This window comes from Podarcis filfolensis (assembly GCF_964270895.1).
Source record: "Podarcis filfolensis genome assembly, chromosome: 10".
Taxonomy (NCBI): domain Eukaryota; kingdom Metazoa; phylum Chordata; class Lepidosauria; order Squamata; family Lacertidae; genus Podarcis; species Podarcis filfolensis.
The window spans coordinates 61,976,647-61,996,557 of NC_139612.1; the positions used below are offsets into that span (position 1 = coordinate 61,976,647).

The following is a 19,911-nucleotide window of genomic DNA, read 5'->3' on the forward strand; positions in this document are numbered from 1 at the left end:
CTAGTTAAGAAAGGAAAGAAAAATGGTTGTCCATGTCTGCTGATGCAACACCATAAGGTTTTTTATTGGGGAGGGAAGGTACCCATCAAAGTGAAATAGGATGTAGGATCCACCATATTGAGGTTGGTTAGACCTAGAGGGCACCTTGCTCAAGATCCCTGACAAGTTGGCACTGGACCTGCCCAGACCAGGTTGATTCCACCCTGCCCTATAGCCATGGATGGCCATCAGTCATGGTTGCTTTAGTTGAGATTCCTGCATTGCAGTGAGTTGGACTAGAAGACCCTCGGGACCCCTTATGATTCTATGATTTCAGCACCTCTCCCCATTGCAAGTCCATTGGTTGGATCCAGAGACGTGGAAGTCCACTCACTGGATAAGACACAGCCAGCTCCTGTGAATGGATGGAGTGGGTGCCAATCTCTGCTCCCCACTTCTCTGTGCCCCCTAAAAAATTGTTACGGATGGGGCCCTCAAACTGTGTTGGAAATGGCATTCATGAGGAATATGGAAACAGCACCTCTGCTGTATCAAACCTGATTTTATTCCTGGAAAGACAACTTTCTTGAATAGAAGGACATTTTTGAATCCAACCCGTTTTGACCTTAGTCAAATGTGATGGTGTCAAGCTGTAATGCAATGACTTTTGCAAAAGTGTATTGCTACCTGAAGTCGTCGCTGTGGCCCTTCTAGCATTCAAAAACTTCTCACAGTGTTTGGGAATGTGTTGCTTTTTAAACAATGTGCTGGTTTTATTTTTATTTTTTTAAAGGCCTTGATTTTCTGTAACTTGGTCCACGATTAGCCTTGCATGTCATATTTACCATACATTTTTACGTGCTTCGTTCCAGATATTTTATAACTGCAGCTGTGTGGGGATCACGGAATTGTCATCAAGGCAGTCTTCAGCTGTGATGGGACCATGCCAAAAAGGAAACGAATGCCCCAAAATGTTCCTCTATTTTCTGGTTGTATCAGTAATCACATCTTTCACCCTGTCCATTGGAGGGACTCCTGGATACATTTTACTCCTACGGTGAATAGCTTAGCCGTTTCCACTGAACGCAATACATATCCCCAAGTGCTAAAGGGAATTATGTAGGAATGGAAATTCAGCAGGAGTGGACAGATCAGTCTATGGCTGTGTCATTGTCTCATGTGCTCATTGATTCCATCCTATTTCAGCATTAGTCTGCATTTTGTGTGTGTCATATTTATATATATTATTTATATCACACACACATTCACATGCATACCCAATTTTTCAAAAACCTTAATTTAAATATGTAAAAAAAAATCACCGTTTTTTTTGCTCTATAAGACTCACTTTTTCGGACTTCCGGAGGCGGCGCGACCGGTAATGGCTGCCTTCTCCGAGTAAGGAGAAGGGAGCTCCGCTGTAAACGGGTCGTCCGCTACGGCGAAGCGGAGACCCAATTAGGAAAACCACAGGCGGCAGAAGCCTGTGGTCTCGGGACCCGGCGGGCGCCAGAAGCAGCCCCCAAAACGTTGAAGGGACCCCGTAAGGGGCTCCGGATCGCGGAGGGGGTAGCGGCGCTGTGGGTCGTTGCGCAAACAGCGAAGTGAAGCCGCATTGCTGTTGCCGGTCAGCGCTGTCCTTTCTTCCTGCAACTTTTCTGAACTTTGGAAACTACAACCCGTGAGTAAATTTGGACATTGAAAACTTTCTGAAACTTTTGTCAACTTTCTGAAACTTTTTGAGAACTTTATGAAACTTTTAAAACTTTTTTAAAAAAGTTGAAATCTGGCTGAAAACGGAGTGAGGATAAGCAGGAAGCCCATCTCCCGCTATACTGAACTTTAAGCAAAGAGCAGGAGGAGTGGAGACAAAAAGTTATGCGTTAACTAAATGCTGGCACCCTGTTAAAGCAGTTTTCTGAGTGAAAGACTTTGAGCTATTGACTTTTGCTGGTTATATTCGGGGTGCACTGATATTCTTCTTCTGTGGCACCAGTGGATTATAAAATAAATAAGAATCTCTGGTGCTGGAGCTGCCTGGATGAGCACCAGTTTGCAACTTTGGATACATTGAATTCAGATTTTGAAACATTCTGAGTTGGAACTGGATATTTTGAAACTGTTGCAGTCAAGGCACTGTAAGAAACACTGTTTTGCTTTAAGTTTTACTCTGCTAAAAATAATACATTGTGGAGGCGATAGACATGGATTTAAATTTATAAGTTTAACTTGGATTTGATCTTTTCCCTGAAGACGTATTAAGCTCCCTCTAGAGGATTTTGGACTTACAGCAGTGACTTTGTTTTACTTTCCCTTTCCCGGCCTCTGTTTGACTATTGCATCTGGGACTCTGCTTTCTCATGGGAACAACTTGGATTGACCTTGGATTACAGATAACTTTGGAATGAGTGGCGCAAGGAGAAGAGGAAGGACTAAACAAACAACTCTAACTTTATCTGCAGCCTCACAGCGTAGATCTTCTGTGCCGGCCTTGCCTTCCACTTTGCCTCCAGACATAGAGGCGGCCTCCCTAATACAGGCAGGGGAGGGTGAGACAGAGGAGCTGCACCTGGGAGATATGGCTTCAGGGACAAGTAGCTCTGTCTTGGAGAAAATTTTGGAGAAACTGGAGGCTCTGGACAAGAAGGCTGATTTGCATACAGCTAAAATTGAACAGAACACAGAAAGCTTGAATAAGCTGACTGGACAAGTTGCACAGAATGCCCAGTCTATTGGAGAATTAAAGGAGGCTGTAGGTGAAAATCGTAAACTGGCTGAAGATACTAGTCAAAGATTGGAAGAACTTGAGAAAGAAGTAAGACCACTCAGCAAACAAGTTGGAGAACATCAGATTTACTTTTTGATGACAGAACTGCGAAACAGGGAGACCAACTTGAGGATACGGTCAATACCAGAGGTGGAAGAAGATAATTTTATTGAATTTCTAACTAAGGAATTTGCCAAGTTTTGGAAGTTAGAGGAAAAAGACTTTAAAATTGTATCTGCTTTCAGGCTTGGCAGAGTCAGAAGGACAGAGAAGCCCAGAGATTGTTTGATAACACTGAGATCAAAGGAGGAAAGGGACAAGATTTTGGGCCTGCACTACGAAAAGTCACTAGACATTTTGGGCAAGAGAATTGAAATCTACAAGGACATTCCTAAGCAGTTGCTGGACCTTAGATCTAACTACACGGAATTGGCAAGACTGTTGAGAAGCAACGCAATTATCTTCAGGTGGGAGTTTCCACAAGGATTATCCTTTACCTACAGAGGGAGAAAGATCAAAATCAAAACAGTGGAAGATAGAGACAAGTTTTTGGGAGCACACGGAGAAGACCTCCACAAAGGACTTGGATTGCCAGCGCCAGAACTTCCAGGGGAGCCCGCCCCCTCGGATCCTCAAGGACCGGAGAACAAGGTACCACCCCAGAAAGAATAACCAGATCTATCCAGGATGTCTCTGCAGCTTTTGAGTTGGAACATAAATGGCTGTAACAGTCCCGAAAAAAGGTCTAAAATTTTTCATATTCTAAAAAAGGAACAATTGGACATTATATGCTTACAAGAAACACATGTGATTAGGCTCCATAGAAAGGTGTTAATAAATAAAAGGCTTGGTCAAGAATTTATATCATCGGATACAGTTAAAAAGAGAGGTGTAGTGATCTATGCAAAAGAGAGCCTTTCACCAAAATTTCTTTTTAAAGATGAAAGTGGAAGAATCCTCGCAATAGAAGTACAGTATCAAGGAGAAAAAATTTTGATATTAGGAATTTATGCTCCAAATGAAGGAAAATCGGATTTTTATAAGAAGTTGCACGAGATCATGCTGGATTATCTGGATTACAACAACGTCATCATGATGGGGGACATGAACGGGGTCGTATCAACAAATATGGACAAGTCACAGAACCAGAACATTACTAAAGAGGGAAGACTACCTAAGACCTTTTTTGAAATGACTGACAATATGGACTGGGTTGACATCTGGAGAGTTAGAAACCCCCTGGGAAGAGAAGGAACATTCTTTTCTGAAGCTCAACTGACTTGGACACGAATCGACCAAATATGGATAACTAGAAGTCTGGCACCTAAGGTGAGGAAGGTGGAAATCTGCCCCAAAACATGCTCCGACCATAACGCCTTGAGAATGGATATGACATTGATCCCAATCGGCTCCTTTAGATGGAAGATGAATGATGGCCTGTTTAGAGATCAAAGAATTGTAAAGAAGGCCCAAAAAACCTTAAAGGACTATTTTGAGATTAATTTGAACACTACGGTGGAAAAAAGAACTATCTGGGATGCAAGTAAAGCTGTGATGAGAGGGTTCTTGATTCAACAGAATTCCTTAAAGAAAAGACTGCAAAATGAAAAGAAAGATAAAATTCTGGAAAGTATCAAAGAGTTGGAGAAGAAGTTAAGATCTAACCCGAAGTCCCAACCGATTCTGAGAGAAATTAAACTTTATCAGGCGCAATATTCCAAGCTGATAAATCAGGAAATAGAATGGAAGATTAAAACAATGAAACAAAAAACTTTTGAATCGGCAAATAAATGTGGGAAACTGCTAGCTTGGCAGTTGAAAAGGAGACAAAGATTAAATACAGTAACAAACTTAGAGGTTGAAGGAAGGAACATTCAGAACCCGGGAGAGATTAGAAAGTGCTTCCAGAGGTATTTTAAAAAGTTATATACTCAAGGGCCACAAGATGAAATAGAGATTACACAATTTTTGGAGAGAAATGGATTAGCAAAGCTGTCAGAAGAAAATAGAACAATTTTAAATGGCAAAATAACACGACAAGAGATTGAACAGGCCATCCTGAGTCTGAAACAGGGCAAATCACCAGGGCCAGATGGACTGACCTCTAACTATTACAAGACATTGAAGGATTATTTGATACAACCTTTGTTGGAGGTCAGTAATGAAATAATGGAGGGGAAGAAGGCGCCTGAATCGTGGAAAGAAGCATTTATCACATTGATTCCAAAGTCAGAAACTGAAAAGACACAACTCAAGAATTACCGTCCCATCTCCCTTTTAAATGTGGATTACAAAATATTTGCAGATGTTTTGGCACGAAGATTTAAGAAAGTTTTAAGTGAGATAATCCATAAAGACCAGGCAGGCTTTCTCCCGGGCAGACATATGTTTACTAACACAAGGAACATCATAGACATATTGGAACTTTTACAAACAAACATAAACACTAAAGCAGTTTTAATTTTTATAGACGCGGAGAAAGCCTTTGACAACATTTCTTGGAAATTTATGAAGGGGAATTTAAAAGAAATGGGAGTGGGACGGGGGTTTGAGAACGGGATTGAGGCAATATATTCAGAACAAAAGGCTAAACTGATAGTTAACAATGTGGTTACAGAAGAGTTTAAAATCGAAAAAGGTACACGACAAGGCTGCCCGATTTCCCCATTACTGTTTATTTCGGTTCTGGAAGTGCTCCTGAATATGATTAGGGGGGACCGGTTGGTGGAAGGGATTCAGGTCGGAGCGAAACAATATAAACTTAAAGCTTTTGCAGATGACCTAGTTCTGACATTACAGGAGCCGGAGTCTAGTTTAAAAAGAGTACTACAACTGATTCAAAACTTTGGTCGAGTGGCAGGATTTAAGTTAAATAAGCAAAAAACTAAAGTTTTGGGGAAAAACGTGACAGATATTGAGTTGGAACAGCTTCAGAAAGAGACAGAACTAAATGTGGTTAAAAAAGTTAAATACCTAGGGGTAAATATAACAGCAAAAAATCTGAGTTTATTTAAAGATAATTATGAAAAATGTTGGTCAGAGATTAAGAGAGACTTGGATAGTTGGTCAAGACTAAAACTTTCTTTGTTAGGCCGAATAGCTGCCATCAAGATGAATGTATTGCCAAAAATGTTATTTTTGTTTCAGACACTGCAGATTGTAGACAAGACAGAGTGCTTCCGGAAGTGGCAGAAAGATATTTCTAAATTTGTCTGGCAGGGCAAAAAGCCCAGAATCAAATTTAAGATATTAACAGATGCGAAAGAAAGAGGGGGCTTTGCCCTGCCAGATTTAAAGTTGTATTATGAAGCTGCAGCTTTCTGCTGGTTAAAAGATTGGTTACTTCTTGAAGATACGGATGTCTTGGATTTGGAAGGTTTTAATAATGCGTTTGGATGGCATGCATATTTATGGTATGATAAAGCTAAGATAAATAAGGCCTTCAAGAACCATATTGTCAGAAAATCAGTCTTTAATGTCTGGACAAAATATAAAGACTTACTGGAGAATAAAACTCCGAGGTGGCTGTCACCCCTGGAGGCTAAGGCTCGGAAAAGAGCCAATATGGAGGCCAACTGGCCAAAATATTGGGAGATAATAGAAAAGGATGGTGACAACTGGAAATTGCAGAGTTTAGAAAAGATGAGAGACAAAGTGCGAGACTGGTTACACTATGCTCAGATTAAAGAAGTGTTTAAAAATGACAAAAAGCTAGGATTCCAAGTGGAAAAGTCAAAGTTAGAAACTGAACTGTTAGAACCTAAGACTAAGGTACTTTCAAGAATGTATAACTTGCTGCTGAAATGGAACACACATGACGAAATGGTAAAATCAACAATGATAAAATGGGTGCAGGATATTGGGTATAATATTATGTTTGAAGATTGGGAAAGGTTGTGGACCTCTGGGCTGAACTTCACTGCATGTAATGCGTTGAAGGAAAATGTGATGAAAATGATGTATAGATGGTACATGACCCCTGTTAAACTGGCTAAAATATACCATTCGTCTGATAGCAAATGTTGGAAATGTAAGGAAAATGAAGGAACATTTTTTCACCTCTGGTGGACCTGCCCTAGAGTGAAGGCCTTTTGGGAGAAGATATATAATGAATTAAAAAAGGTGTTTAAATACACCTTCACTAAGAAATCAGAGGCCTTTCTCCTGGGTATTGTCGGCCAGAGTGTGTTAAAAGAGGACAGAACATTCTTTTTGTACGCAACAACAGCAGCAAGAATATTAATTGCCAAGAATTGGAAAACTCAGGAGCTACCCACTGTGGAAGAATGGCAGATGCAACTGATGGACTATATGCAATTAGCCGAGATGACCGGCAGAATTCGAGACCAGGGAGAAGAAAGGATGGAAGAAGACTGGAGGAAATTTAAGATTTATTTACAAAAATATTGTAATTTGGCTGAGTGCTGAATTGGATGCCAGTGCAGACAATTGTCTACCATTAAATTAGATTTAAGGTTGAATTATATGTCAAACCAAATTAAGATTATTAATTAAGATGAATTAAATGATAATTTGTTTGAAACTAATTTAATAATGATGTAAGTGTATGCGGGAGGTGCGGGGGAGTCCCATGTAACAATTGAGAGATGTTAAATGGACAATGATAAGTGCTTATCTAATATATGCTTTATTTGAAAACTTTAATAAATATATTATAAAAAAAAAAAAAAAAAAGACTCACTTTTTCCCTCCTAAAAAGTAAGGGGAAATGTGTGTGCATCTTATGGAGCAAATGCAGGCTTCGCAGCTATCACAGAAGCCGGAACAGCAAGAGGGATTGCTGCTTTCACTGCACAGTGATCCCTCTTGCTGTTCTGGCTTCTGAGATTCAGAATATTTTTTTTCTTGTTTTTCTCCTCCAAAAACTAGGTGCGTCTTGTGGTCTGGTGCATCTTATAGAGCAAAAAATACGGTATCTCATTGCACACAGTTCTCAACATATTTTATCCTAAAATGTGTGCTTTAATGCTTTGTAGTAACTTTTTTTTCCACCCAGGAAGTGTGGATCAGAAATCAAATTCCTTAAGCATCCTTTGCCATTGGTGTCAAATTCCCCCTCCTCAACAGCTAGCCCAGAAGTAGAGCACCTGATCTACGTCTAGCAGAGGGCCTGAAGTCCCCCAGATTTTGTTGTACTTAAGTTCCCACCATCTGGCTGAGCCAACTGGGGCTTATGGGAGGTGGGCTCCAGCAACACCTGGAGGGCAACAGGTTTTCCAGCCGGGATCTAGTGAAACTTGACTGATGTTGACGTGATGGTTTTCTGCATTTTTGACATGAGAAGTTGAGTCAGACCATTGGTCCATCAACTCAGCACTTATCTACCCCAGGGTTTCCCAAACATGGGCTTCCAGCTGTTTTTTGGGCTACAGTTCCCATCATCCCTCACCACTGGTCCTGCTAATTAGGAGTGATGGGAGTCGTAGTCCAACAACAGCTGGAGACCTAAGTTTGGGAAACTCTAATCTACACTGGTGGAACGCAGGTGGCGCTGTGGGTTAAACCACAGAGCCTAGGACTTGCCGCTCAGAAGGTCAGCGGTTCGAATCCCCACGATGGGGTGAGCTCCCGTTGCTCGGTCCCAGCTCCTGCCAACCTAGCAGTTCGAAAGCATGGCAAAGTGCAAGTAGATAAATAGGTACCGCTCCGGTGGGAAGGTAAACGGCGTTTCCGTGCACTGCTCTGGTTCACCAGAAGCAGCTTAGTCATGCTGGCCACATGACCTGGAAGCTGTACGCCGGCTCCCTCGGCCAGTAAAGCGAGATGAGCGCCGCAACCCCAGAGTCGGCCACGACTGGACCTAATGGTCAGGGGCCCCTTTACCTTTACCTTTAATCTATACTGACTGAAAGTGGTTCTCCTGGATTTCAAGCTGGGTTCTCTCCCAGCCCTACCTGCAGATGCTGGGGATTGAACCTGGAACTTTCCTTATGCAAGACAGATGCTCTACCACAGGTATATCCAACTCCCAAGAGACTGCGACTTTTTGTACACGATAAGGATTCTGTGATCTACCAGGATCAGGTGGGCATCTACCGGTAGATCAAGATCTACTGGTTGGACATCCCTGCTCTACCACTTGAGTTACAGTGCTTCCAGCATTCCATATCAGTGGCTATCAGTGGAAAGTGGGAAAGGAAACCTCAAAACATTTTGTATTTATTTCTTTATTTCACAAAATTTATGTGCCACTTGACTGCAAAAAGCCCAAAAAAACCCCAGCAACCCCTCAAAGCGTTATACCGAAAACTAAAACGAGAAAACTGAGAGAAAATTACAATCCTACCTATGGAGATAAAATACTGAAGCTGATTAAGATTACCTCAGCTTTCTAAGCATCTGGGTAGCCTTGTTGAAATGAGAATGTCTTTAGCAGCCGCAGAAAAGAGGTTGGTGAAGGAGCCTGCTTGGTATCAATAGGCAGAGAGTTCCAAGGTTTAGGGCCAGCAGTTAAAGCTATGGTTATCCCAGTAGTGATGTATGGAAGTGAGAGCTGGACCATAAAGAAGGCTGATGGCCGAAGAATTGATGCTTTTGAATTATGGTGCTGAAGGAGACTCTTGAGAGTCCCATGGACTGCAAGAAGAGCAAACCTATGCATTCTGAAGAAAATTAGCCCTGAGTGCTCACTGGAAGGACAGATTGTGAAGCTGAGGCTCCAGTACTTTGGCCACCTCATGAGAAGAGAAGACTCCCTGGAAAAGACCCTGATGTTGGGAAAGATGGAGGGCACAAGGAGAAGGGGATGACAGAGGACGAGATGGTCGGAAAGTGTTCTCGAAGCTACCAGCATGAGTTTGACCAAACTGCGGGAGGCAGTGGAAGACAGGAGTGCCTGGCGTGCTCTGGTCCAGGGGGTCATGAAGAGTCGGACACGACTAAACGACTAAACAACAACAACAACAACACACTAAATGATTGAGTTCTTACAAATGCGGAACATCGTGGGCCTGTGATGCAAATAAGGTCTGCGAACTTGAAAGCAATGCTGCCGAGTGGAAGCCAGGCATTTATAGTAAAGGTAAAGGACCCCTGGACGGTTACGTCCAGTCAAAGTCGACTATGGAGTTGCGGCACTCATCTCGCTTTCAGGCCAAGGGAGCCAGTGTTTGTCTGCAGACAGCTTTCCAGGTCATGTGGCCAGCATGATTAACTGCTTCTGGCACAATGGAACACTGTGACGGAAACCAGAGCGCACAGAAATGCCATTTACCTTCCCACCGGAGCGGTACCTATTTATCTACTTGCACTGGCGTGCAAGGTTGGCAGGAGCTGGGACAGAGCTATGTGAGCTCACCCCGTCACGGGAATTCAAATCACCGACCTTCTGATCAGCAAGCCCAAGAGGCTCAGTGGTTTAGACCACAGCGCCACCCACGTTCCTAGGCATTTGGAGGAACAAGGGCTGAACCTACCAAGTCAAAGTCTCTCATTATAGGCCTTCACTAAATGTATGGGTATCGGGGTGGAGCTAGCCAAGTGCAACATTAGAGGCAGAGGGAGATCCCTTGGTCTTCTTTTGCATGCAAGTGTCTTACAGACAAATCATAGGTTCACTGAGTTTCTGTTACTGGGATTTGCAAGGGGGAGGGTTTATATCGCATCTGAGCCGCCATTGGGCGATACCAACATTCTATCCACATTGTTGAATGTGTGCTGTTTCCTAGGTCCCTGATTTGCCAGGCGCACCTGATAAGCTGATCAAAGTTTTACTGCAGGTGGTACATTTCTTTTGTTACCATCTGCAAGATTGGGAAATGCCCCAATCCCTCCTCTTTTAAATTTGAAGGCTTTCTTCGGTTGTGGAAGCTTTCTGGTTTTAAATTAAGCATTTGGGATTAAAAAAAAGACTAGCAGACCACCTGATGGAAGCCTGTTTCTGAAAATATTTCTTCATGTTAGATCTGAGAAGGTGGGGGGGGCGGTTAATAATGTTGAACTTCCAAGTGTAATTCATCTTAGAATCCTAAAGGTGGCAGTATAATGCCAAGACTAACTCCTGGGACTTTTAAAGAGGAGGAAATTTTATTTAAAGATATAGCGTATATGAAAAGGTTTATGCAGACGTAGAAGTGTAAACGCCCCGATAAATTATTGGTTAAAAATTAGAATGAAAAGGAATCACATCCTTTTCATTACACTGCCATATACAGGAATATAAAGCAGATCCAACAAGCCTGACACCTGCCTACCGCTGAGCTAGAGTTTACTCGCTTCTCCAACCCTCTTTCCACCCCTGCAAACCACTCTCACTTTCTTTGCTGAGTCACAACTGTCCTGTAAAAAGTACAGGCAGTTCCTCCTCGAGATAAGCACACCTTTGCAGCTAAGTTCCGCAACAATGTGTTTTGAACGTCATGCCTTTTATAAACGAAGGTTTTGTGCTTCGTGTATTTCAGATGCATCAACCCACACCTCAAATCTTTTGCATTGGGCATCTACACTTTAGCCATCCGAGTTCTTGGTAAGGATGAGTCAGAATTTGCGCCTCCCTGGCATTTATTCATTTGTTGCATTTATCGTTGTTGTTAATTTAATTTGCATACCGCTCATCACCCACAGGCCTCAGGGCAGTTCACCCATTAGCATAGCTGTCAACATTTCCCTTTTTTTAAGGGAAATTCCCTTATTCCGAATAGGATTCCTTTCAAGAAAAGGGAAAAGTTGACAGCTATGCCCATTGGTAGGATTTGCAGTGCCACGTCATGACTCTGGATTGGCATGAAGTCACTTTAGTGGCTGCGTGGGGTGGGAAGGGGGAAGCTCTGGGTGGGGGTCAATCTCAGGGTTGTGGGTTCAAGTGACACATTGAGCAAAAGATTCCTGCATTGCACGGGCTTGGATGAGATGATCCACACCGTCCCTTCCAACTCTCCAATTCTACACATGACTCTATGAATGGCAGGGGAGTTGATGGGCAGAGTGAGCCGGGACACGACCCCTAATATATATCTGTTTTTCTTTGTACAGCAGGAATCCCGGCTCCAGTGTACTTTGGAGTCTCAATAGACACAACATGCCTCAAATGGGGAAGCAAAAGGTGTGGAGGTCAGGGAGCTTGCAGGCTGTACGATTCAAATGCATTCAGGTAACTGTGTTTGAGTTTTCTTTTCTGCATTTGTAACCCTCAGGTCTTCAGAATCTTCTCTTAAGGTAAAGGGACCCCTGACCATTAGGTCCAGTCATGGCCGACTCTGGGGTGGCAGTGCTCATCTCGCTTTATTGGCCGAGGGAGCTGGCATACATGTGGCCAGCATGACTAAGCCGCTTCTGGCGAACCAGAGCAGCGCTCGGAAACGCTGTTTACCTTCCCGCCAGAGCGGTACCTATTTATCTACTTGCACTTTGACGTGCTTTCGAACTGCTAGGTTGGCAGGAGCAGGGACCGAGCAATGGGAGCTCACCCCATCATGGGGATTCAAACCACCAACCTTCTGATCGACAAGTCCTAGGCTCTGTGGTTTAACCCACAGCACCACCCGTGTCCCTTCAGAATCTTCTCTTAGTTTAGTAATAACTGGAGAACCTAGATCCTTTGGGAATCAGCCGTCAGTCGGTTGCTGGTCGCCTCTGATGTTATAGAGGGTGTGAATAAGCAAGAGGAGTCCCCTCTGGCTGCCATTGGCTTAGCTGCTCTGAAGTCACAGAAGGGCATGGCAGCCTACATCTAAGCCAGCTAAATGCTGATAGAGACCTGGAGGACGTTTGCCTCTAAATTCTAAGGTCAACAAGCAATTTCTGCTAAATTAAAGGTTGCCCACAGTTCATGGCCTTGCGTGGCGAGTTCCCGCCCCCCACCAAGGATAAATAAAGACACCGGACACCAGAATTAAGGTTAAATGGGCGAATTAGGCCACAACTTTATTGAATTCAGGAATGAGAGGCATTGGCTTAGGCATTGGTCCTATCGACTATCCGGCTCCAGCCCATTTGCTGAAGACCGGGAAGGGTTAACACCATAGAGGGGGAGTCTCCTGCTGAGGCACATCAACTAGGAGCTCCCCCGGGTCACCGCTCGGGGGCGTGCCTTAGGCCCACACCTCCATAGGCTTCGGACAGGGCCATGCCCCCAGAGTCCTTTATTGGACCACCCTTCGCTCTCTGGGGGGAGGTGATGGCGTTCCTCCCCCCCCACATCCTCTTAACCCCTTCTTACCAATGCCTAACCGCCACACGAGTTCATGGCCTTACAAATAGCATGGGAAAGCCATTTAACAGGCAAGCATTTGCTTAATTCTATTGATGTGGAATATGTTTCATATTTCCTGGAGCGTGCCTGATGAAGCTAGTCTCTCAGCAGAGTTGATGGAAGGATGTGCTGTAAATGACCTTACAAGAAAAACAGAGTTCAATTCATGTTGATTCAGACCATATATAGAACAATGGAATTGTTTTATTGCATGTTTTCAACATGGATCTTTACTTCTTGATGCTTGTGTAATTGGGTTTTTTCTACTTGTAAACTTCTCAGAAGCCCATTCCCATAATAATAAAAATAATGATCATAATCAATAACAATCACAATAAACAAAATATAACAATTATATTAAAATTAGTTTATAGTTAATAAGTACAATAAAGAATAGCAATTTTATTACCATTAACTAATAATAAAGAATGCTTGTTAATTATGAATAATAATTAATAACAGCAGCAACAACAATACGTTATATTATATATTCAACTCGAACCAATGGTTTCAAGTTACAAGAAAGGAGATTCTGACTTAATATCACGAAAATCTTTCTGACAGTAAGAGCTGTTCGACGGTACAGCTGACTCCCTTGGAAGCTGGTGATTCTGCTTTTTTGAAGGTTTTTAAGCAGAGGTTGGTTGGTCATCTCTCATGATGCTATAGCTGAGATTCCTGCATTGCAGAAGGTTGAATTAGAAGACCCCCGGGGTCCCTTCCAACTCTAGAGTTTTATGATTCTATGATTCTAATATCGCATCTCAGAATTAGCACTAAGGCAAATCCATATTTTATGGTAGTTCAGGTAATTATGAGTTTTGGCAACACAATCAAGCAAAGAAGCACCAGTGCAAGTAATGGATTCAAAATTCTTCTTGCCTCACAGGTATATCTATCTGGGCTTGACTGTTGTTCTGGGCACCATGTCTACCTTCTTAAGTGTCGCTGTCTTGATCATCCTGAAGAAAAGATACACCCCACACAACGAAACCATCCCAGCCATTAGAGAGCGAGAGAGCACCTCTGTTAAAAGCAGGAAAAGCGACTTCGTCAATAGTGACCACGTGATTCAGACAACCTACTGGCCAGAGAAAGAAACTCGACTTTAGGAAGACTCGCTGTATTTTTAAGCGGTCTCTCTTCCAACGTGGAAAATTCTGGCCAATGTTTCATTATAAGTTAACGTATTTGAATGAGAGAGCTGGGTGGGCGGGCACAACTTTTTGCTAAATACAATAAGCTTCCAAACACCTTTCTAGAACTTGTAGAGGCCTTTAAAAAATGCAATATTGCATTTGCCTTTCTCAAAATGCAGAACAAAACTCTTCCTTCTCCACATGAAACAAAAATATGGCTTGATGTATGCAGCGTTCCTTGAGAGAATCTTCCGTTTGGAGTAGTTGTGGCTGGTTTGCCATCTCAGCATGACTGAGAAACCATTGTGCCATTGTAACAATTGCTCCCAATTATTATTATTATTATTATTATTATTCTGTTGATGTTTAGAGCAGGGAGAAGAATGTTGTTGAACTACAACTACCATGATCCCTGACCATGGGGGTGATGGGAAGTGAAGTCCAACAATATCTGGCACGCCAAAGACTCCCAACCCCTGTTTTACAGGGCAAAATGTCAACTCCGAGGCACTCATAGGATGACGATTGCTCACCGCTACACTTAAAAGGTAGGGCAAGCATCTTAGAAGCCTTCTGCGTCTGAGTGAATTCAGCCTATGGTGGACTACTTAGCTGTCTAATCAATTTATTTTGGGGGTTTGGTTTCATATAGCACTCAGTATGGCGGCAGGAGGTAGATAGGGAGGGGCAAGGCAGTGGGGAGGTCAGCGCGGTGCAAACACACTGACAGGAGCACTGGCTTGGCTCCACTGGGGTGTTTGCACCGCACCAGCATTTCCGACATCTCACAGCTCATTATCCCACTAAGCTGCAGCAATTGCGCTGCACAGAAGCTAACGTTGCAGCTCTGCCCCACCTGACGAGCAGCTCCTGTGGAGAGGGTAGATGCAATGTATCAACCCTTCTTCTGCAATAGGTCGTCATATCACTCTTTGAAAAAAGAAGACTGGCATTTTAATCCCAAGCCTTACTATTAAGTAAGGACCGACTCGCAACTGAACATAGCTAGGTCAGGCTGATTAGGAAATAACTTCTTTGACTCTCCTCCAGGCAGCTTGAAGGGCAGCCATTATACGCCAGATATTTGGAAGGGTTTGGGTGACTTTTTGGTGTGGTTTATTGGGGGATGGGGGTGTCTGCTGCTAACTAACAATGCAATTTACAATCTGGGTTGTGTACAGTATATACTTTACTCCAAATACATAAATAAGCAACACAATTCTCTTTCAAAGTAACCCAGCTTCTTTCTAAGAAAAGTTGCGTTCTACAGCCTCTGTCAGTAACGCAAATTTGCACGTATTTTGCTATTATACATAAAGGATTGCACTTTCATAATTTACAGTCTGATCCCATAATGTTTATTCACATGAAGGTCAGTGGGGCTTATTAGCAAGCAATTATTCATAGGATTGCTGCCTTAATCATTGTGAGGGACAGGAAGCCACTAGATCACTGAATCTTCTGATTGGGGGTAGAAAATGACTGAGAACATTTTGGTGGGTGGGGTGACCTGGGGTGCCCAATAAATCCCCCCCCTTTTGTACATTTTTTTAAAAAAGCTTTGTAGTTGCTCCAAGCAGCTAGGATGCTTTTTATTTTTTAAAAAAATCCTAGAAAGTAAAGATAAACACAACCTCTTGCCTATTATTATTCATTTGTCTATCATACTAAGCAAGGTAAGTCAAGCCTACCAACTCCATAAGTCTCTGAAATTCTCAGAAATTTTTCCCAAAGCAGCCAAAATTTACCCTCCAACTTCACAGGGGACAAATGGTCCCATGAAAATTGAGCAGGAAATAATAAGGCTTCCACGATTCTTTGTAAACTAGTGGTGTTTATCAGATTTAGATAAATTCGAAGGTGCTGTGGGGCACCTCCGAGAGATTTTGGGCTTGTCAGAGGTGAAGTGGGATCTGTATGAGACAGCACACACTGAAATTAGGGATCCCTGAAGTGCTTTGTGGCCCCTCAGTGATCCAGACATTTTTTTAAATGTTGCAGGCAAGTGTCTGCTCAAAGTGATTGTGGTTCTCTAAACGTACCATTGTGCCAAGGTGGAGTGATTGAAGGAAAGGAGAGTAGATGTCACAACGAGGAGAAAGTCGTGGAGGAACCCTGCTGACTGATCAACAAAGCTTGTAATCAGAGGGAATAATTTTACCTGGAAAGTGAATCCCTTTTAGTTCTTTCCAATCCCAAATCTATTTTAAAAGTGGCAATCACAAAAGCTCCTGGGCTTATTTGTCTCAGCTCATACATTTCTTACTCAGGTGTACCTCGTGTCTGTAATTTTCAGACCAGTTGCCCACAAAACCCATGAGAAGATGAAGGGCTTCCATCCTTTGTTCACCCTACAACTGCAGTGGCTGTCCTTTGTCCAATACCACCTCAACATAGAAAAGTTATCCACATTTCCTTTCTTTTTAAAAGAAACTTTACAGTTGCCCTGCACAAAACCTGCTATTTGCATATAAATTGGCAGGCTTTATCCACTCTGGAGGTGGCCGTATGCCTGAGAATTTCATCCACTTCTGTCTAAAGGAAAAGGGAGTTATAGCCATTTTCAGATTTCCCAGATTTTCCATCAGTGATGGGTGCCCTTGTGGGGAAACCGCTGCAAGCTATCCTTGTGAAATCTGATAGGATATGTGCCTTTAGAAGCTGTGACCTTGTCTGCAAATTTCATCAAATTCTGCCATCCCAAAATAAAGTTATAAACAATTCATTTTTTGGAGGGGGAGGCACATTTTAGAGGTGTCCGGAACAGAAGCCCCTGCAACTATATGGTTTCAGTTTGGCAGGCTTTATGTACTCTGGATGGGCTAGTATCTCTGAAAATTCAACCCACTTCTGTTCACCCACAATTTCTCAATAGTGAAGGGGGACAGGACAGACCCCAAGCTGAATCAGGGTGCTTACGAAGTGCCTTGGGCCAAGATGGACTGTTTCATGAAGTGCCAAACTGGGATCCAAACAAAATCTTCTGGTTGGTGAACACCACTTTTGGAAACCCTAATTTCGCTTATGGAATATGAGGAATTGGTACTGTTTTCAGTACCAATTCTTGCACTTTGGAACCATGACAGAAGAATGCACACAGATCTGGCCACATCATTCCACATCTTGGGGTTTTTTTGTATACAGTTTCTAGCTATGATGTAATAAGTGATTTTGAAAAAATCCTTTGGAAACAAATTAAAATATATTCTAAGAGCAATGCCTGTGATTTTCTTTTTCTTTCAATTCGCGTGTTTCATTTTTATTAATTTTTACATTAATATACACAGAAATGTCTGTTTATATTTGCAGTTCACCTTTCCCTAAAATTTGTAAAATCTCCTTTGCCAAATACAATCTCCTTTGAACAGCTGGATGGAAAATAATAATAATAATAATAATAATAATAATAATAATAATAATAATAATATACCCTGGGAGCGTCCCCAGCTACTCTGGGCGGCTCCCAACAGAATATTAAAAACACAATGAAACAATCAAACATTAAAAACTTCCCTAAAATGGTAGAGTGATTTGATGGCATTGAAAAGATTGGAACTGAGCTTGAATCAAGCCATTTCATAGGAGCTTGTCATATCCAGTTAGGCTAACACTCTACCCAGCCCAGTATTTTCTACAACTTTGACAGGCAGTGCAAGATCTTTCCAATCACCCGCTGAGGGCTATATTTGCTTAGGGTAAGTAGTTGGGGGCACATACTGGAAGACAGCAGAGCCTATGCATACAGCCCTCATCTGTGTACATTTAAAGCAGTATCATACCACTTTAAACAATCATGACTTCCTGCAAAGAATCCTTGGATCTGTGGCTTTTTTAAAGGTGTTGAGAGTACAGAGGTACAGAGCTACAGTTCCCAGAGTTCCAAGGCAAGAAGAATTGCAGCTCTATGGAGGGAATAGGCGTCTCCTAACAACTCTCAGCTTTAAATGTATTATTATTGTTATAAGTTTGGTGCCATCTGCAAATTTGATGACTTAATTAGTCTTTAGATTTGCAATTTGAACTCTCAGCTTTAAAGGTAATAATAATCTATCAGTATTCCTATTATTAAGGGACATGGGTGGAGCTGTAGGTTAAACCACAGAGCCTAGGGCTTGCTGATCAGAAGGTTGGCGGTTCAAATCCCCGCGACGGGGTGAGCGCCCGTTGCTCGGTCCCAGCTCCTGCCAACCTAGCAGTTCGAAAGCATGAAGTGCAAGTAGATTAATAGGTACTGCTCCGGCGGGAAGGCAAATGGCATTTCCATGCACTGCTCTGGTTTTGCCAGAAGCGGCTTAGTCATGCTGACCACATGACCCGGAAGCTGTACGCTGGCTCCCTCGGCCAGTAAAGCGAGATGAGCGCCGCAACCCCAGAGTCGGTCACAACTGGACCTAACGGTCAGGGGTCCCTTTACCTTTATTCCTATGATTAGCTTGGTGTCATCTGCAATTTGATGACTTAATTCGTCATCAAACCTGCAACTTAAAAAGATTTGCAAGCCAATGTGGAGAACTGAATGTAAGGCTGGAAAAATGAGAAACCAAAATTCCCCCATCCCTAATAAAAGATTTGATCTTATTTATCTGGCCTGTCGTCTAATTTGCCAGCCAGCTTATTGAGACTGAAATTCCTCCAAGGTGAAAAATAGCCCACTCTGCAGCTGAAGGAAGACTATCCAGGTAATCCCAAACACTTGCAGATTCTGGCACGACACAGTCCTGGGCTTCGGGTCCCAACTTCGTACACGTTTAATCTCAGCCTACCCCAAGCCTCAGTCAGGGCAGCAGACGTTGGCTGCCTTCCCAGTTCAGAATGCCAGGCATTAATTTACCCCCTGTTTCCAGGCCAAAGGGGTCTGGCTACCTTCCCAGTCTTCTGCTTAGAAAAAGTTCAGCTAATCCAAAAGCAACGAAACAGCTTCAGATTTGGGGGGGGGGGCGTTTGGTGAAAACAAGTGCTTTGCTCTCGTTTGAGGGCCTCTGTATATACACACACGGCCGGGTGTTGCCTGCCCCCCATCGCCACCACTACCACCACAGAAAGACGCAAAAGGTAAAACTGATTTTGAGGTCTCTGCTCAAAACCTTCCTCCCCCTCCTCCCCCAAACACCCTCCTTTGGCACCTCCTCTTCTTCCCACTGGTTACAGAAGAAGTAAGGGGCCATTAGGTTGCACTCCGTATTTGCCCTTGCATAAAATAATTGCTTTTCTTCTCATTTCATAACACACTAAATAGCAGCGCTCAGGACAAGGGACGGCAGCTAAATGTTTGCCTGCTGGCCTTGAGTCTTAAACTGCAAAAGGCCTTTGAATTGGGAGGAAGTCGCATCCTTGTTCCTGGGAGATTGGACTTCATTTCTATTCCCCCGGCCCCCTTGGGGGATACCGATATATATATTTGATAGAAGTGTGTGTGTGTGTGTGTGTGTGTGTGTGAGAGAGAGAGAGAGAGAGAGAGAGAGAGAGAGAGAGAGAGTCAGGGTGGTAATGCCCTACTTTACAAAGGACTGTCCTTTATTTGAATGAGTCATCTGTCTGAAGGGTTGTCTGGTCCAAGCCGAGTTTCAAGATCAGGACCATCAGAAGGGAGAGCAGCCGGGGCCTTGAAGTTGCCCATCATCCCACCATCAACAGTTGGCACCTGGACATCAGATTGAGCCACCTGGTCACAAGCTTCTCTACTCTGGTGAGATGCATTTCTATTTCAATCTCGCTTATTCTTTCAAAATGCACATTGGTACCTAGCGTTTAGCACCTGCAAGACTTATGCTCATCCTTCTCTTACGCTCACGGTCCTCTTTCTTGGTGATGTGGTG

General features: G+C 43.0%; 1 protein-coding gene across 2 annotated transcripts in view; it reads left to right on the top strand.

Moving 5' to 3' along the window:
• The window catches only part of SLCO1C1 (solute carrier organic anion transporter family member 1C1), a 37,256-nt gene extending 19,944 nt beyond the window's left edge, over positions 1 to 17,312 (top strand). For both annotated transcript variants that reach the window (XM_083572761.1, XM_083572760.1), the window contains exons 12-15: positions 852 to 1,036; positions 11,167 to 11,231; positions 11,738 to 11,855; positions 13,846 to 17,312. In XM_083572761.1, coding sequence (XP_083428887.1) covers positions 852 to 1,036; positions 11,167 to 11,231; positions 11,738 to 11,855; positions 13,846 to 14,068 — 591 coding nt within the window. In that variant the 3' untranslated portion in view covers positions 14,069 to 17,312. The remainder of the gene's footprint in view (positions 1 to 851; positions 1,037 to 11,166; positions 11,232 to 11,737; positions 11,856 to 13,845) is intronic.
• Positions 17,313 to 19,911: the final 2,599 nt, after the last annotated feature.